The 18,319-nt window shown below is 31.7% G+C and overlaps 1 protein-coding gene across 1 annotated transcript in view; it reads left to right on the top strand.

Annotated features, from left to right (window-relative positions):
• Nucleotides 1-4,290: 4,290 nt before the first annotated feature.
• LOC128192845 (uncharacterized) overlaps nt 4,291-18,319 on the top strand; it is a 41,455-nt gene continuing 27,426 nt past the window's right edge. The window contains 4 exon segments of the mRNA XM_052865839.1: nt 4,291-4,397; nt 11,213-11,392; nt 15,535-15,642; nt 17,161-17,277. Coding sequence (XP_052721799.1) covers nt 4,352-4,397; nt 11,213-11,392; nt 15,535-15,642; nt 17,161-17,277 — 451 coding nt within the window. The 5' untranslated portion in view covers nt 4,291-4,351.

Here is an 18,319-nt window from a genome sequence, read left to right as displayed (position 1 = left end):
TTCATAATCATTACCAATTTTTTCTTCAACAATCTTATTTAAAAACAAAAATAAATCTGATAATGGTACAGTACTTTTGATCGTTGGCATAAAGAGTTTAATATTGTCTCTATCTGGATTTTAATGTAATTCAAAGCAATCATTCATGGCAAAAATTTTCTTCAGGTTAGCTCTAGCAGCCTTGTTAGCAGTTGTGTATTGCACTTCTCAAATGTTCTCCAATGAAGAGTTTATCTCCTCTAGAGCCACTTTCGACCCTGAGATAATCAAAGTACTGAGAGTACTGAAAGACAGGGTCGTGAAAGTTTGAATTTGTAATTGTCCTGGATTTCCTCGAATATGCTTCCAAAATTTATGAGTTTGAATTATTTGTTATAATCTATGTTAATTCGGCTTTTTTGCAATTGTCTGATACTTTGTCTAAATTTTACTCTATCCCGGCCTTCATACATGTAATTGTAGAAAATTGACACAACGGTATATTATGTAAAATAAGATCCCAAGGAAAATTTTTAAAAATTACTACTAACCGGGAAAATCAAACAACTACATGTATATCAAAGTAGATAATTTTAATCATTAGATTTATTCAATTTTTTGATCCAAGGGAAAATCCACAAGTCGGACGGTATCTGTAATAACAGTTTTATGAAAACCCCGAAAACTCTAAAACTGCTGAATTAACAAACAAAGTGAACATTTGAATACCAATAACAAACACAGGCACCTTACGTTAGAAATATTTTTTACAATAAGATTCCAAGAACTTTGACAATAAAAAGACTTGTCACGGTCGCCATTTTGATTTTTAAGACCAACTTATCTGACATGATTTTCTTCATTTGCGATTCATGCAAAATTTATAGGTAAAAATAAATCCGTTCGCCACTTACTACTTGTTTGTGTAAACTCGTACATCACCTACACGAATTACGATATCACCGTTCCTTTCATTAAAAATCATACTCCGAAAATCAGAGACATAAATAACAGAGATTGTCAACTCCGCCAATAGCGTGTAAATGTTACGGGACCAACCTTACTTTGAGAACTACAAGTGCAATAGCAATCTTGTATAAGTCATCAAATTTGAACTTGATAGTGAACATGAACCTGTAAATATTTTAAGCATGTTTTATTTATGAAATATTTACAAAAACTCTTTATTTAGTTTTTAAATTACTTTTTTAAAACTTATTGACTTTTCACAAAGTAATGGTAATGCATTACTTTACTCATGTAATGGTAATGTAATGCATTACTTCAAGAAAATTAAGTAATGGTAATGGTAATTTAATGCCCTAATTCATGAAGTAATGGTAATGTAATGCATTATTTTACAATGTAATTCACCCCAAGCCTAATTCCAACTAAGCCGGAAAACATGAACATTAACATTTAACTTGGTTCTTCAATCGATAAGATTGTATATATTACATGATGTATAAGTCTTCCAAAATGTATAATCTATTATACATTTTGCTTACAGTGCATTGTTTAAAATTTAAATTCAGTTTAATCAACTTAAGAGCCAACGAACGAGAAGGCAAATTCAGACTTGTTTGGTAGTACTAAGGTGAAAGATTGTCAAAATAAAATTCACAACTTTTCAAAAGTGGCACATTGCGTTTGGGAACTTTAATTTCGATTCCACCATCAACGTCTTCTATTGATTAATAAGCTCGTACACCAACTGAATCGTCAACTGCGCTGTGCATTCAGTTACGTAACTCATTCCACATTTGAACCCGAGCAAGAATATTTTGATCAATAAAACTATTTGTTTATTTTCTAAATAGAATTTTGTTTATACACAGCGAACTTAAAAAGATTTAATGCATGTTTTATAATACATATTTACTGAAATGCATGAAAACTTTCTGCACTATTTTCTTATGCGTGAACTCAATTCATGTGTTCTACGCGTGCCTTCCGGTTTGAGACTTCGGCTGACAGTAAACCAATAGACGGGGTCACGTGACCCCGTCTAAAAACGATATTTTTTATAATGCATAACAAAACAGATATATCACTACAATACATTGATGTAAAATGTGATGATGAACCATCAACTGACTCTTACATGAGACTTGATAAATTGTCTCTGCAATAAGGTACAAGTATTCGAACCACTGAGCTACCGAGATCCAATATACTGACTGACAGTCACACTAACACATGACATACATGTATTTCTCCTTCTATAGAAATTATATCAGTCATTGAAATATGCTGTTAGCCTTTATGTCATGTTCTGAGAGAATGGTACATATGTGATTTCAATACAAAAAAATGTGTATAAACTTGACCTTTCGTGTACTATGCTATTTCTAATATTGCGGAGCTTTCTATGCGTATATTTAAATTAACTAAAATTCAAAATCTGTGTGCCTGCATTCACAATTGTGAACAAATTAAAAAAATCATCACTTCAATTGATGCTATAAATGAAAATGCCAACATTATACTAGTTGTTTTAATAGTGAGTGTGTCTTATGTTTGTTTTATAATTAGATTAATACTAATTTAGGACGATAAGCTTGTTTATAAAAAACGTAACTCATAATCATACATATAATGGTACATGCATTGAAATCATTGTTAAATATTTGTTTGTTGTCTTATATAAACCGATAAAACGGTGTTATGTTGTCACTTTCGTTACTTTCTTGCAGGCACGTAGCATCGGGGGGGGGGGGGGGGGGGGGGGCAGGGGGGGGGGGCAGCAATACACTTTTTAAAATATACTAATAAAAGATTGATTTTTAAGGAGTTGCCCCCCCCCCCACTTTTTTGGGAGTATTGAAAAAATTAATATGAAAATAAGGAAATTAGGATTGAAATTGAAGTAATATACTACGCAAGGTTCCCCCCCCCCCACCCCTCCCCATGGATTAGGATTTTGAAGATTTTGGGAAAGTCCTATTTCCCTTTTTTTCTTTTTCTTGTCAGATGCGAAGTGAGATAGCACTACTTGTGCAAGTTAATTTGGATACCTCTGAAATTCTTTAAAAGAATAAATATATTTTGTGTTTTATTGATTGTACTTTTATCCTTTTAAAAAACATTTTATAGCAGCCCTTGCAACCCGAATGCCTCGATCGGATAGCAACCGACCGTAACTGTTTCGACCGGTGTATATACCCAAGTGACAGTTGAGGACCGATCGAAACAAATATGGCGACCAATTTGTTTTATGAATTTATGTCAGCTTTAAGGACATAAAAAAACGGCGACAAAATAAATTTAAAAATGGGCACATTTCTGTTGATGGTGTCTTAACTGCAACTTAATGTAATTACATTAATTAAAAGTTCGTATTTACAAAGTTAGAAGTCGTTTTCATAGACAAGGGTAATTACATTTCCTTGAATCTCCGTAGGATAATTGGGACGCCTTTTAAAAAAAAAAGACTTTATACATAGCGCGTGTTTGTCTAGTGTTCTCTGTTTAATGGTAATTGTATATTTATCTATCTAAGTTTATGTTGAGAGATGATTTAAAAGAGAAAAACTGTTTTACCTTCACGTTCTATGTTGTAAACCGCATATTTTGACTGGGTAAGTTCTTGTTGAATATCACAATTTACCACATGATTTCTGACCCAGGTAACTTTGTGAATACTGAAATTTCGTCATGTGACAATATCACACATTCTGCTGGGCAATATTGATCGTCCATTCTTATTTCAATTTATATATATCTTTAAAAGAAATCTCATAATAAAGCTTTTTTCCCGGTGAAAAAGTGCTATAAAGCCATTCTTCGAGGGGAAAAATAGCTAGGGGAGACTGCACTATACAACACCAGTACATATTAAATCAATAGTTTATTGACTTATGGTGAATGAATTACAACCGCTATTGTATCATTTCTAACCATTCTGCTCTTTTTCTGGTAGACAAAAAGGTATGTAATATTGTTGCTGCTTTATGTTAAACAGGGTTAAAAGTAAATATCAAGGTACTTTTATATTAAAAGATAAGGTATGTAATAAATTTTTCAATGTGGTCTACCATCAAAGTATACAACTTTTTATTAATGTGCGTTTTATAAAGAATGAACACATCAAAAGATAACGCTTTATTCAAGATTGTATTCGAATAAACTAGAAACATATATAGATCAATGTATTCTCTAAAGAACTCGACCAAGGTCATTATGAACACGATGCTTCACAAAGGTATATTTAAAAAAAAAGCTACCTGCCATCAGGGAAGAGAGATAAGCCAGTACACATTCTATTGGTCAATTGCATAATCCTCAAAGGTTTTAAAAATACACGAATAGATTGGCAATACTTTGATACATTTAAAGATTCTTCCAAGAATGGACAGAAAATAAACTAACAATGTGGATTTCGCTGTTTATGGTATACAGTTTCTCGATTATTGCATGTAAGTAAATTAACTACATATCTTTCTTTCACTTTCCTGTTTGAAATCCCAGTTCAGTCAACGATGTTGAACAACTAATAAAATATGAAATATAATGTTGAAATCATGTGAAATTCCTTATCATCTTTGAAATACTTTTGAAATGTAAGGCAATTAATATCTCAATATGTCAACCATGGAAAGATGTGTTTTAACCATCCAGCCCCCCCCCCCCCCCAAAAAAAAGAAAAGAAAAGAAAACCCACAAGTATTCTACAATTAAATATAGAAATGAAATTTCTTGTAAATTTTAAAATGCTTTCAAAATCCAAGGCTTATGAATCTCAAATTGCTAAAACTTAAAAATTATATATATGAGCCAGTGTATGAGAAAAGGGGTCTTATGACATAACGTCATAATGCAGAGTAAACGTCATAAACGTCGGCAACATTTCGCGACGTTGTTTATAATTTGTAACGCTTTATTTCTTTTTGTAACATAGGAAATTAAGCATAGCGAAGGTTTTTTACCGCAATATGTATACTATTCTTTGCTGGATTATATATGTATATATAAACAATGTATAGATCTTAAGTTAAACGCAGTTTGAATTAATTTAAATTTCAATAGAACTACCAACCTGTAGGCGAAGGTGCAATTCATAAACGTGCAAAGAAAAACCATGTGCTAAATTGTGTTGTGTTTATATGTACTGCAAGATGGTTTCTTGGCATAATTTATGAATTAGAAATTTGAAAAGTAAACAAAAATGTTGAAGAGTTTATAGGCATGGTAAGTGTATTATAAACAGTGACATATAATATTTATAATGTAAAATCGTACATAATTATATAGCATGCAGTCAAATACTTGATTATGGAAAATCAGATTTGCCATTTATATTTAGGTATTGGATTGACAATTAATCAAATTGCTCCTTCTTCAAAATTTTAAATCGTTTCATAAATGCAAAAGTTGACCCCCACTTTAAAAACAGGGAAAATTTGGACTTGCGCAGCGTGATGATGGACATTTCGTCAATATGTCGGCGCATTACCCGGACGAAAGAATAAGAAATTATGATTGATAAGTTATAGGTAAAATGTTGGTCTGTTTACATGCAATTAAATTATGAATAACAGATATGTGTTTCCGTATACATGTGTTACCATTATATACTTCTGCTAAGCGAAAACACATGAAAAATAAAATTGATCAATATTTTAAAAAAAAAAATAACCAAGAATCAGAAACCAAAAGTATTTGATTATTTTTTTATCACGTAATTTTTTTTTTATTTACTTAATTATGGTATTTCACAATTCTTATGATTTTCAAAATTTCTATTTAATTTATTTGAATTTTTGTTTGTGAAATAACGAACACAGTTTGTTTTAGAGATCGATTAATACATACATCGTGTCACTGCATGCTTGAAAGCCTCTTTAATGTTTGCTATTAAATTTAGGTATTCAGTTTTTGAACGAACATCACATCATATTATGTTTTTACCGTTAAACCAACTAAATAAAAAAATGACACACCACCTCCAAAAAAACACAATAAAATCCCACAAAAATCTACCTTGCTTATAAGGTATATCAATGTGTTTCCCACCCACAAAAATGATAAAATAAGTATTCTAGCTCCAAAGTTATCTTAATTAATATCTTAATTTCTATTAACTCATCATGTTATCCATCTGACTTCGCTTTTTTAAAACTATGATGATAAATACGACCCTTACAGAATTGACAAAAATTCAAATTTCAGATCTTCTTTTCTTATTTTGCATTTCCTAAATCTTTCATATATGTACCTTTACATAATTCCTTTAAACGTATCTAAATCATCGTATCGATCGAAAAAAAAGCATTAATTATTATATAATTCAGCGGCAAATTGATATACAGACATATCAAATTAAGAATTATCAAGGATGAATAATTACTATCAAGAAGAAGGTGAGGTAAGGGAAAGCTTCGTTGCGGCCGAAATCAAGCCACAAAAGAAGATCTTGACAGTTCTAAAGCGACACCCCCTGGAAAATTTCATCTTCGGACTAAAACTCTAAAGGAGTGTTACGGTCTCGAACCGTTCGCCTTGGAACTGGCATTATATTCCACAGAAATTACGCCTGGCAGCCAATTTGAATGCTGAGTTAAACGCTTGAGACAGGTGCTTAGCAATTTAGACATTTTGAGAAAAACTCAAGACTTTTCTCAATCTGAGTGAGACTCTATTTTCGTGGCAAACTTCTTTGAGTCAAACTCAAGGATTTGAGAGAAAATCTTAGATCTGAGTACAAAAAGACCGTTGAGTTCGACTGAAGGCGTCCGTGGCCCCGTGACAAATAACGTCACGTGATATTTAAACAAGTCTTGTCCGATCTGCTTAAATCGTCTGTTGTACCATGGTCCACCCATTCTTTTCATTTTTATTTAATTAGAAGAATTAATAAATAAAAAAGGACATAGAATAGAATGTAAGTAAGACTGTGGTATTGGAAAACAACTAAGGAGAACAGACAGCATCAAAGATATCTACACTTATAAATTTAAAAGGCGTTTTGAAAATAAACTATAAAATGCTTACACCTTGGTATTTCAAAACATGGATGATGATGTCCATAAGGTATAATTAAATTTAAACTGATGCGTTTTTATTGTGAAATTTATAAAAAAAAAAAAAAAAAAAAACTACTTTCATTTTCGATAAACAAGCCCAAAATAGCAAAAATAAAAGTAAGACGGTGGACACGTTTTGGCGGATCCAACACGGGGATCATTTGCATCAAAATAAATGATTGCAATGAAATAATATTGAATGATTACGTAAACAGTGAATACATTTATTAGAAACTTAACTGGATTACACATAGAAGTTAAGATTTGACAAATGTTGAATAAATGTAATAAGGTAATTCGTTTTTTGAGTGAGTGATTTCAGTTTTGATAGATAGAAGCCAGCGAAGTGCGACCTTTAGCGAAAGAATGGAATATAACTTTCCAGAACGGGGTAACCAAGAACGCGGTTTGACTAATTAACGTCTTGGCGAAAAGTTTAGGATTGATTCATCATGCACTGCGGGTAGATACTCATACCTTTAATGGGACATTTTTGGTTAATACAATATACATGTAGTTAATAAATTAAATGGAAAATTTGATGCGATATTCGTTTTTGTCGAAATTTTTTTTCCAGAACGGGGTCCCCAGGAACGCAGTTTGACTTTACACTATGGCGGAAAGTGTAGAGCAAGATACTTGGAAAATGACAACTTTGGTTTAAAAAACGCAAATAAATATGCATAAATTAGCGTTTTGATTTTTAGTTGCATACATTTTAATACCACGACATATTGTTAGTGAACTTCATACATCAAATGTGTTATCAAACGGGGAAGATAATTTTATTTTGGGGGGGGGGGGTACCCTCCCAAATTTTTTTTGAAACAGTCTTTTATCTGAATAAAATTTCACATTTGGGACAGGGATAAAAATATTAGTGAAAATTTACCTAAAGAGCAAAATTTAGTCGTCTTAATACCCACGTACTGGTTTTAAAAAAATCATTGTTATTATTTTCCACTCAGCTGCAAAAATAGAATTAAGGCCATGTTCATGTATATATCATCCAACTCAGTTTAAATTTTTCATCCCTATTTCTAAATATCAAGCTAAGCTTTTTGTGTTTTTTATTTTGATTTTAAAGAATTGGTTTAAAAAAAATATTAAGAACATGCGCAGATGCAGCAAAATTTCCCGAGGGGGGGGGGGGGGGGTGTTCCGATGATTATTTCAGTTTGCCAACGGAGTGGGGGGTCGAGGCATGGTATTTAAAGAAATTTGAATTTTACAGGGGGCGGACCCCCTAGCCCCCCCCCCCCCTCTTGATCCGCGCATGAATAACAAATTCGGGCACAATATGATTCAACATTATTGCATTATGTCATTAATTTGTTAAGTATTAATTACCGCGCTCGCGTGGGTTATCATCTAGTTTGAAATAAAGCACACAATTTTCATAGAAAACAATGAATTGGCTCTCAAAAGCATGGTATCATTGTATAAACCGGGACCATATACATATGTTGAGGAGTGTCTTAACTTTAAAAAGGAATTAGCTATAAAAAGCGGCAAAAATATGCTACAAAGAATACTACAAATTCGATACTGTATTCGGCGTCCAATTTTTGCATATGATCTTTAAAGGCGTAAATGACGTATTTGGAGTAAAATTTTTGACGTGAGTTTGAGTAAAATCATACATTACTCTTCTTATAATTAGATGTTTCACCAACTCTAGGCCCATAAAACTGTCATTTGTTTCTAAACTTTGCTACATGTCTGATCAATATTAATGTAATCCGCTATAAATAACGCCACTGCGCGTGAAAGCAGGAAACCCAAGCATTGAAAACACGATGGAAGAACTGTTTGTTTATAATTTAGAATCACGTTTTTCATGGCTTAAATTAGATAATCAGGCAGCAGTTTTAATGGGATAAAAACCCTTTTTACCGATCACAATTATTGACTATTCGTCTATATAGAGTTATATAGTGAGAATATGCTACTGAATATATTAACAAAAGAACGTATCAAATCAATATCAAAATTATTATTTTCGTCGGAAATTTTTGTGTTTCATGTATTAAGCCTCTAATCTGAAAAACCAGAAAGTGACCCGCAATATTTACTAAAGCGATGATGTCATAAGATGTCGAAGCCGCTACTTCAGAGATTAAAATATTTTGTGATAAAGATCTGTTTCCTTTCAATATATTCTCTCTGTTGATACCAATCAACTAATTATAAACATGCAATTTTACATATTTTGCAAACAAGTTGTAAAAAGAGAAACGGAGTCCCCCATAATCTTCACAACATCTTGTGAAGATGATCAGTGAGTGGAAATCTAAGACTTAAAATATCATTATCTTTATTTTATGAAACGAAAAAATGGTGATAGTTATTAGACCTAAAACAGAAAAAAATATCTATATTCTCGTAAAGGTGCTGATAAAACACAGGTAAAAATCCAGGTAAAATCTTTGACTGAAAGCAGACTATAATTGCTATAACAACACAATTCACACCCAATTATCAAATGTGTGCAAAACGGGAACACACCATTTTTTTTTTTAGATAAGTTGTTTTTTTAAAATATAAATCGTGTATTACTTTCGATTTTTCCCTTGTGTATTATTTATATAATTTGTAATAGAGAGCAGAGGGGATAAGATGCCCCTGTGGTTTGATCGTTAATTGAGTTTAAAATCCAAAAAAAAAAAATGAAAACAAATCATGGAATGCGTTTAGGGGAACTGTAGTTATCTGCGCGAATCCAGGATTTTTTTAGAGCATATACCCCTCCCTAAATCAGAAGTATCGACAACATACAAAAAATTAAATACAAAACAAATAAAAATGATAAATAAAAATCATTCAAATCAAGCTTACATTTACATTATCATCACTAGCTCGAACTTACAACAAAGCATTTTGAATGTCAATTAATTAAATAAACGTAGTAAAAAAAGGGCACTGTTCTTTTACAATTTATTTACCGTATAAAATTGGGGGTTTTTTTAAAGGATGAAATAAATCTTTAAAGAGTAGCAAACTTGAGTTATATTTAATCGGTAATTCGGTACAATGAGGAAGTTGTGCATGTATATACAGGTAAAGATACCAAATGCGATCAACGTGGGCGTTTGACACTTCTTTTCAAGGGATAGTCATGATTTGCAAAACTGTTCTGGCTTCAAGCAAAGATATAAACCGGATGGTTAAAATTACTATAAGATATACGAACAATTTGACAGTTCTTCAGCATATTTTATCTTATCATTTAGGTAGACTCTATTTATTCGGATCAAATCAGAATGCTTTATGCTATTTCAAGTAGCAAAAGATTATTCTGCATTAAAATTAAGCACCTTGATTGATAATCGAACCAGGAAGAACCGAGTTTTTGATTTCTGGACCGAGTTTTTGATTTCTGTTGGTCAAGTCAAGAGTGTTTATTCCTTTCCTAATCTAAAGATTCCATTTACTCCAAGGCAAAGAAAAATGCAGAACTGAATAACAACAATGTGGCGGTTTTGGCTACTTATTTGTTGCGTCTTATTCACATTATTTTTTGAGTTTCATAAAGATATGCAATTTAATTTTAATTCATTATAAGATAAGTATATGATTAAGGTAAAAAGTATTTTGAATTATAGTATGTGGATTGAAATAAAAGGAAAACATACACCTGCGGTATTGATTAAGCATTTTTAAAAAGGGGTTTAATCACGATTTAAGATCAAATTTTTTTTTTTTAATTTTTAACTATACAATGGATAGCTAATGTGCATTTTGAATGATTGACCAAAGTTTGCATGTTAGAAGTCAACTGAGAGATACTGAATTAATAATTCATCGTTATGCAAACAAAGCGTGAGTCTTATATTTGCTTTCAAATAATGTTACGTGAGGAATTTAACATTTCTTTGACAAAATTACTGAACGCAAAAAAGATAAACTGATTCAATGTAATCATAAATAATATGACATCAACATTTAATTGAACTTATACTAATATAACACATATGTAAACAATAACAAGACTTCAGATGTGTTTACAAAACAATTTCAAATGCTATCTTACCTGTAACTGGATATTTGACTTTCAAATTTTAAGGAAGTATCAACAAAGCTCAAATCAACCATTGTAGACATTAAAAATAGAAAATATGAAAATTTGGTTTCAAATCGTTTGTAAGTCCCTTAAAGGTAAGTTGTGTTTTTGTAAACTGATTATTTTTGCTACTTTAATTTTTCAGGTAAAGGCAAATTTTACAATTCTGTATGTATTCCTGGATTCACTCATCAAATTGGTAATTTCTGTTACAAAACGTTTTTTGAATCTCCAAAAACTTGGTCTGATGCTCAATCTACGTGTCGGCACCATGGCAGTGTTCTTGTGGAAATAAGAGATCTGCAAAAACAACAATCAATACAAGGTAACTTTTTTGTACTGAAAATACGTTAAGCGGGTCCACATTTACATTTAACACAGACAGTTTTGTAAATACTAAACAAAAATATGTTAGTTTAAAGGGGCATGGTCACGATTTTTGGTCAAAAATTATTTTCTGATTTTAATGTTAACAATGCTTCAGTAATGCATTTTTGATAAACAAACAAAATTTAGTGTTATTTCTTGAGTTATAAGCAAGTTACAGAGCTTACAATTCTTGACTATGTAAACAAAGCTTTTGTTTACATTTTGAATGCTGAGGTAAAAAATCCAGTTTTAGACCTAAAATGAATGTGTAAAACGTTAGAAACTGTTAAGTTATACTTAATAGGAATAAGAAGATAGACAAATTAGCTTGAAAAAAGATTATTAGTGGTATATTGAACCTACGTAAACAAAAACAGGGCACGAGCCTTGTTTACATGACTAAGAATTATGAGCCTTGTATCTTGCTTATAACTCTACTACTGACTCTCAAATTTCATTTGATTATCAGAGATACATTCTTAGAGCATTGTAAATGATAAAAACAGTAAAATTGAATTTCACCAAAATCGTGACCATGATCTTTTAAAGCAGTTATGTACAAATGACAAATTTTTATGTAGTAACGCCAATGTTAATTAAATATTTATTAGTTTGACGAGATATTTGCGCTTCTGATTGGTTGAAAATTTCTTTGATACTTGCATCAATTAATTTTTCGTCCGATCTACTTTTCTCTACTGTTCTGATTTAACACTATTTATAGAACGAACGGGAATTTTTATTTCAGCGAAACTTTACATTAAAACACCGAGACTTATCTCCGAAATGACGTACTAAATTGTATTGCACAAGATCAACATAACCAGATAAAACATCTTTAATTTGTGAAGAAAAATCAATTCGGGTCATAAAGGGGCTGTCTCAAAAGCTTCATCTTATAAATCAAATTGTATAAGATAAATAGAACATCTTTAATTGTGTGATTTTATATTTGCTTTATCCAACTCATGGATATGGTTATATTCGCTCGGCAAGCGTCGCGATTTTATACATCATTTCAACTCGTTGGAAAAGGTAAAATAAAAAAACCTACAATATTGATACTGTAAAACAACTTGTATTCGCGACGACTCTATTTCGCCGTTTACTCATGCAAAAGTGGTTCGCGACGACTTATGTTCGCGATCAAGCCATATCAAGACCCGTTTTGTTATAACGACCAGACGACATCGCGGCAAGAAATATTCGCGACGACGAGGCCCTCACGAAAATTTCTCGCACGTAAATACATTTAAAAAAAAAATGGTTTGCAGTATCCTCTTTGTGACAGATAAGTTTGCACCACGTACCTCCTTGTCGACTTCACCCTCATTGGATTTTATCCGCTCGTGTGTTACTATAAACCGCGATTTACTGATTTACTTCCGATAGACTATTTTGCGACGAATAATGTTCGTGCCGAAATCTTATCAAGGCTTGTGTTGTTATAACAACCATACGACATGTATTTGTTTGCAGCAAGAAATATTCGCGACGACGAGGCCCTCGAGAACCTCGCATAAATTTGTCGCACGCGAATAAATTTTGGTTTACGATTTATTTTTTACTTTAAGACTCTTCATCTTAATTAAGCAAAAACTTAAATACTATTCATAGTTTTGGCATTGGTTTTAATATTGAAGAATAAATACTCCATCCAATCAAAGGCAGACGATTTTTTGGTGCCAATCTATTTGTTTCGGAGAACAATAAATCTTTTAAAATTTGATTGCATGCTTTATTTAAAATTGAATGTATCATACTTTTATTAGTTCAATTTTTTCTTTAGTTTCCCAATCCCCAAAAACGCCAAAATTTTTTTACATTTAAATCATACGCACAATCATGTACCTCTCTAAAGATGTTAACATGCGCTGCAAAGATATATAAATGTTACTTATGTTACTTCAAACTACTTTAAACTATTACTAAAGATGAAAATGAAAATAACAAACCGCCAACCATCTCAAAAATCCATAAGACAAAATGCAAATTCAAAGCAGAGCAACACGAACATATAACAAGACAGTAGTAGAGATGGGATCAGGTGCCTATGGAGTATGCATTCCCTGCCGACCGGACGCACCCACCGTGTGCTCATTGTCAAAGTTATGAAAATTGAAGATACGGTAGTCAGTCTGGCCCCACCGTCACCAAAATTTTTAAATCTCTCAGCTCAGTCCTCAACTCAAATCCTGAAAGGAAAAGTGCATGAATTTGAGGTAAAAACTCAAACTTGAGGCTGAGTAATGACTTGAGGAAAGTTGGTGACGGCGGGGCCTTATGTATAAATAATGGTCTAACAAGAATGAAAAACGTCAGTCAGAATGTGTCCTAATGAAACATTGCACTTGCTGACAGAATCAAAGATCGACCATAGAACTTGCTTAAAGATGATTCTAGTCAAGATTTTTGATATTCTTGTTTCGTCGACTTGTTTGTTAGTAGCTTGCCTCGTTTAAGCAGGTAATAATGGTATATTGCTAAATAAGTAAGGTAAGTTGAAGATGGAAATATCAAAATCATCACGTTTATCATAGATTTGTTGAATGGATTCCGTAAACAAGTTGTTTCTAGTAAAATATCCAAATATCAAACAGATGTCTCAGAATCTGTGGTATCTTTTATTATAAGATTACTGGGATATACTGAGTTAACATAAAAGTGAAAGACTTATAACACTGTGCCAGATAATTATGTCTGTGCCAAGGTGGCATTTTTGCACCCGCTTAAGATGCAGTTTCGTAAAAAAACATATATACCAAATGATAGACCATTGTTTAGAGAGTATATAGCCACTTTTTTTCAAGTGTGTCCCACCTGACAAATAAGATATTTACCTTTGGAAATTAAAATCTCATAGAAAAACATTATTTCCTACAGGAAAAATAACTTTCTTACAGGATATATTGAAAACCATATAGGATTTTGTAAAAATCCTATCGAAATTAAATTTCCTATAGGAGAAAAGTATTTCCTGCAAGAATTTGATCCACACAGATAGTTTTCCAATGGGAAAGTAAGATTTCCTATCGGATTTTAAAATCCTATGGAGTTTGTTTAAATTCTATCGGAATTTAAATTCCTGTAGGAAGTTCTTTTATTCCGGCAGGAAATTACCAATATCCTATAAGAATCAATATCTTATAAGAAAATTGTTTTCCAATATGAAAATTATTTTGTAGGATTTTAAATTTTAAGGTATATATCTCTTCTGACAGTTAAGATACATTAATAACATTGGTGGATCTAATATCCTAAAGCAAGAGTCTCTCATATTACACATTTGAATTTTTCGATACATGCAGCTTGGACGGGTGCAAAATCACATTGGCACAAACATAATTATAAAACACAGTGTTTTAATATTTATTACAAAAATTACCAATCATAATAATTATCATCAGAATTTATCTTATCTGTGCTATTGATGAGAACACACATCAGTTACGAAATGCTGACAATTATTTAACTATCAAATTATTCTAGTTATCAATGTGAACATTTAGAAGTTTTGATAAAAGTATATAAAAGATGGTTTAAAAAAACATCAGGACGGATTACACACAGGACGGGGAAAATTATTCAGATTCGCAAAATTCGCTGCATTTTTATTAACCTAATTAAGAAAAAAAAAATCACTGACTGCACGAAATTGTCATGATGATATCAGACTCAAAGTCTCACAGGAGACGATTTGGTTGTTTCTTTTAGCTAACGTACTTAAGTATATTAACAGTAATTAAGTGAATTTTACTTACTTTTATTAATAAATTTATTAATTAGTAAAAAAAAAAGTTTAAATATAAACGATAAAATGCTTTCTTTGATGATTCATGCGGGTTATGAAGGTAGCGATCATTGCAGAAAAATTTAAATAACACGCTAACGCGGGTTATGTATTTTTTTTGAAATGTCGCCACCTTCATATCCCGAATATATCACCAAAGAAAGCATTTTATTGTTTAGATATACCCAATAGCAGTCGGGTAATGAAAAAAAATAATATGGAAACACTTTTATTCAAGTTTGACTTAAGTATGTTGATAGTTACATGTATAATCATTAAATCTTTCCTTTTGTACATTTTGATTTAAGGTTTGGCGTCCGGTGTACAACATATATGGACTGGTGGGAATAAAAAGGGAGATGACTGGTACTGGGGACATGGCGAGCGAATTTCGTCATTCACTAACTGGGATTCTAGTAATGTTTATTCATTGTTTGAAATATGGATGAGTCTGAATTGGTGACCACATAGATTTGATAAGATAAGTTTTAAAGACGACGATGAAACAAATTTGATACCATGTTAGACATTCTACTATAGTCTAATTAATTTCTCGAAAAAATCTAACAAAACATTTTGTTTCAAAAACGAACAACTTCACTCTCTCTATAAATTTGAATAGCTGCACTGAGCAAAAACAAAACCCGCCTCCCAAACAACTTTTCAATTGGTCGAATCTAAATATCACAAACTGGTTGCAGGGACGTAGTTATCAGAACTTTTTTTCGGTTGTAAATGACACTGATTGTTATGACCTTTTTATTTAATATATGGTAACTTCAAACTATATTTATGTGCGTAAAAATCACAACCATAGAAATCACAGATATTTCTGACTTTATAAAGTGTGTTTAGCAAATGAAAAGAAACGTTTTACTTGCAAATGTTCAACATTCTTCCGACGAACTCTCTCTCTCTCTCTCTCTCTTTCTCTCTCTCTCACACACACAAACATTGAATGATTGAATGTATTAAAAGGATTAAAATTTTTTAATACTAATATTCTACATGCATTAAACATTATATGTACGGACTAGGTTTTAATATATCACCATAATGTTTCCATAAGATAAAACTGTGCCATCCTTTACTCTCCATGTGTATTAAATAAATGGTTGTATACAAAATATTCACATACACTGTACAATATGATTGTTGTTCAGTTAGTACATTAGTTTTTCTTTTATAAATCCACACCATCAACTAATTAATAACTCGTTGATTTAATTGTGGTAAAAGGGTGCGTATTGTTAATACTTAATGATTACATGTACTATAAGTTTTAGTAACACTTGTTGCAACAACAACAAAAAATACCAACTTCTTACTATAAAGTTTACTTTTTTCTTCTTAAATAAAGCTCTACTCCATTAAATCGCAGATATCATCAAACAGAACCCTATTTGATGTGTATTCAAAGGAATTCGAATAGATGAAATCAACGTTACTAAATTCTTTGGTGGTAGTGAAAAGTTAGTTTTAAAATGCTAACATTTTTGGCAAAATTTTAATATGTTAATTGATTGCTTGATCACCAGGTCGATTTCCGAATTCATAAAAACTAGTATGTATTCAACACAAATTCAACGTCACACACGACAATAAATCAACGTTTGAATCTCATGCTAAACAAAAGATTACTCTCAGTTTATCCCTCTGCGTACTTATATAGTGCAAGTTAAAATGAGAGCATACGAAAGATTTTTCAATTAAAAATATGGTAAATTTTGATTAATTAAGCAAAACAATTACTAATGGATAACTTAGGAGGTCAATTTAGCTCTCTCAACTCCTTTTTGATAACAAATAAAATCATATTTTTACATATGGATTTCAGTTTTTAAGTCTATTTATCAATATTTATTGCCGTTGAGATAATTTTTCTCACGGTTAAATACTACATGTCTTTGACTTTGTGTTATGTTATCATGCAGATGAACCAAACAACAAGAATGGGAACGAAAATTGTTTGGAACTAAAAAGCAATTCCTCTTGGACTTGGAACGATTTACCTTGTGATCGAAAAAATCCTTTTATCTGCGAACGGCACGGTAATGTTAATATGAACAAAGTTTGACAACATAAACTTGTCATCAAAATATCGTGATATTGTATTCAGGCAAATAAAAGAGCATGGTCATGATGTAAATCAAAATTATTTTTCCGTTTTTAATATTTACATTGCTTCAGTATAGCAATTCTTATGTTCTACCAAAATTGGACTGTCAGTCTTCGTGTTATAAGCGAAATACAGAGCTCACAATTCTTTGTCATGTAAAGAAAGCTTTGTTTACGTTTTAAATGTTAAAGCAAAAAACTCAAATTTTAGACCCAAAATGAATGTGATAAACGCTAGGAACTATTTAATTATGCTTAAAACGAATTAATATTGGGAGGGTAACAGTTAAAATTGACACCACTTAAAAACCATTAGGTGCATTCAAAGTTGTACCGTTGGTGAAATTGAGATTTACCGCTGGCAGCATTTAGTTGCCATCGGTGAACTATGGTAGCAAATGGTCACCAAGTGAAACCATTTGTATAGGTAGTACCATGAACGGTTTTTTGTCAAATTCAAACAAATGGTGGCCTTTGGTATTTCGCTTTTTGTCAAATTCAAACAAATGGTGGCCTTTGGTTACACTTGGTTACCAATTGTAACCATCTGAATATATAAAACAGTTGAAAAAAAACCAAAATACCTTTCCTCTGACTACAAATTCATCATTTATACAAAGAAAGTAAAGACTAATTGCAAAATTGGTAATAAATATTTAACGCCATCAAAAAAGTATATAAATTAGAATCAATTTTAACAAGAGCTTGGACTTTGGGTAGTTGTATCAAACAGCAATGTGACATAGGCCTGTCAATAATTTCTTTGTTGGCCACTCAGCCATGGATCTCTGAAATCAACAAGATTTGTCTGGCTTATATATAAAGCAATTTCTACGCAATCGGTGCATATTTCACTCTATAACAACATCCTTTTAACTTGAACAACAAGAACTAGTAACGTCCTACCGAAAGCCCAAATAATGTTTCTGGGTAGAGGAGCGGGTTTTAGAAGCCCTCAGTTGTCTTAGATTGTTT

Source organism: Crassostrea angulata, chromosome 7, assembly GCF_025612915.1.
Source record: "Crassostrea angulata isolate pt1a10 chromosome 7, ASM2561291v2, whole genome shotgun sequence".
In the NCBI taxonomy this organism is placed as follows: Eukaryota; Metazoa; Mollusca; class Bivalvia; order Ostreida; family Ostreidae; genus Magallana; species Magallana angulata.
Note: the sequence above shows the minus strand (reverse complement) of the source record. Positions and strands in the feature narration are given on the sequence as shown.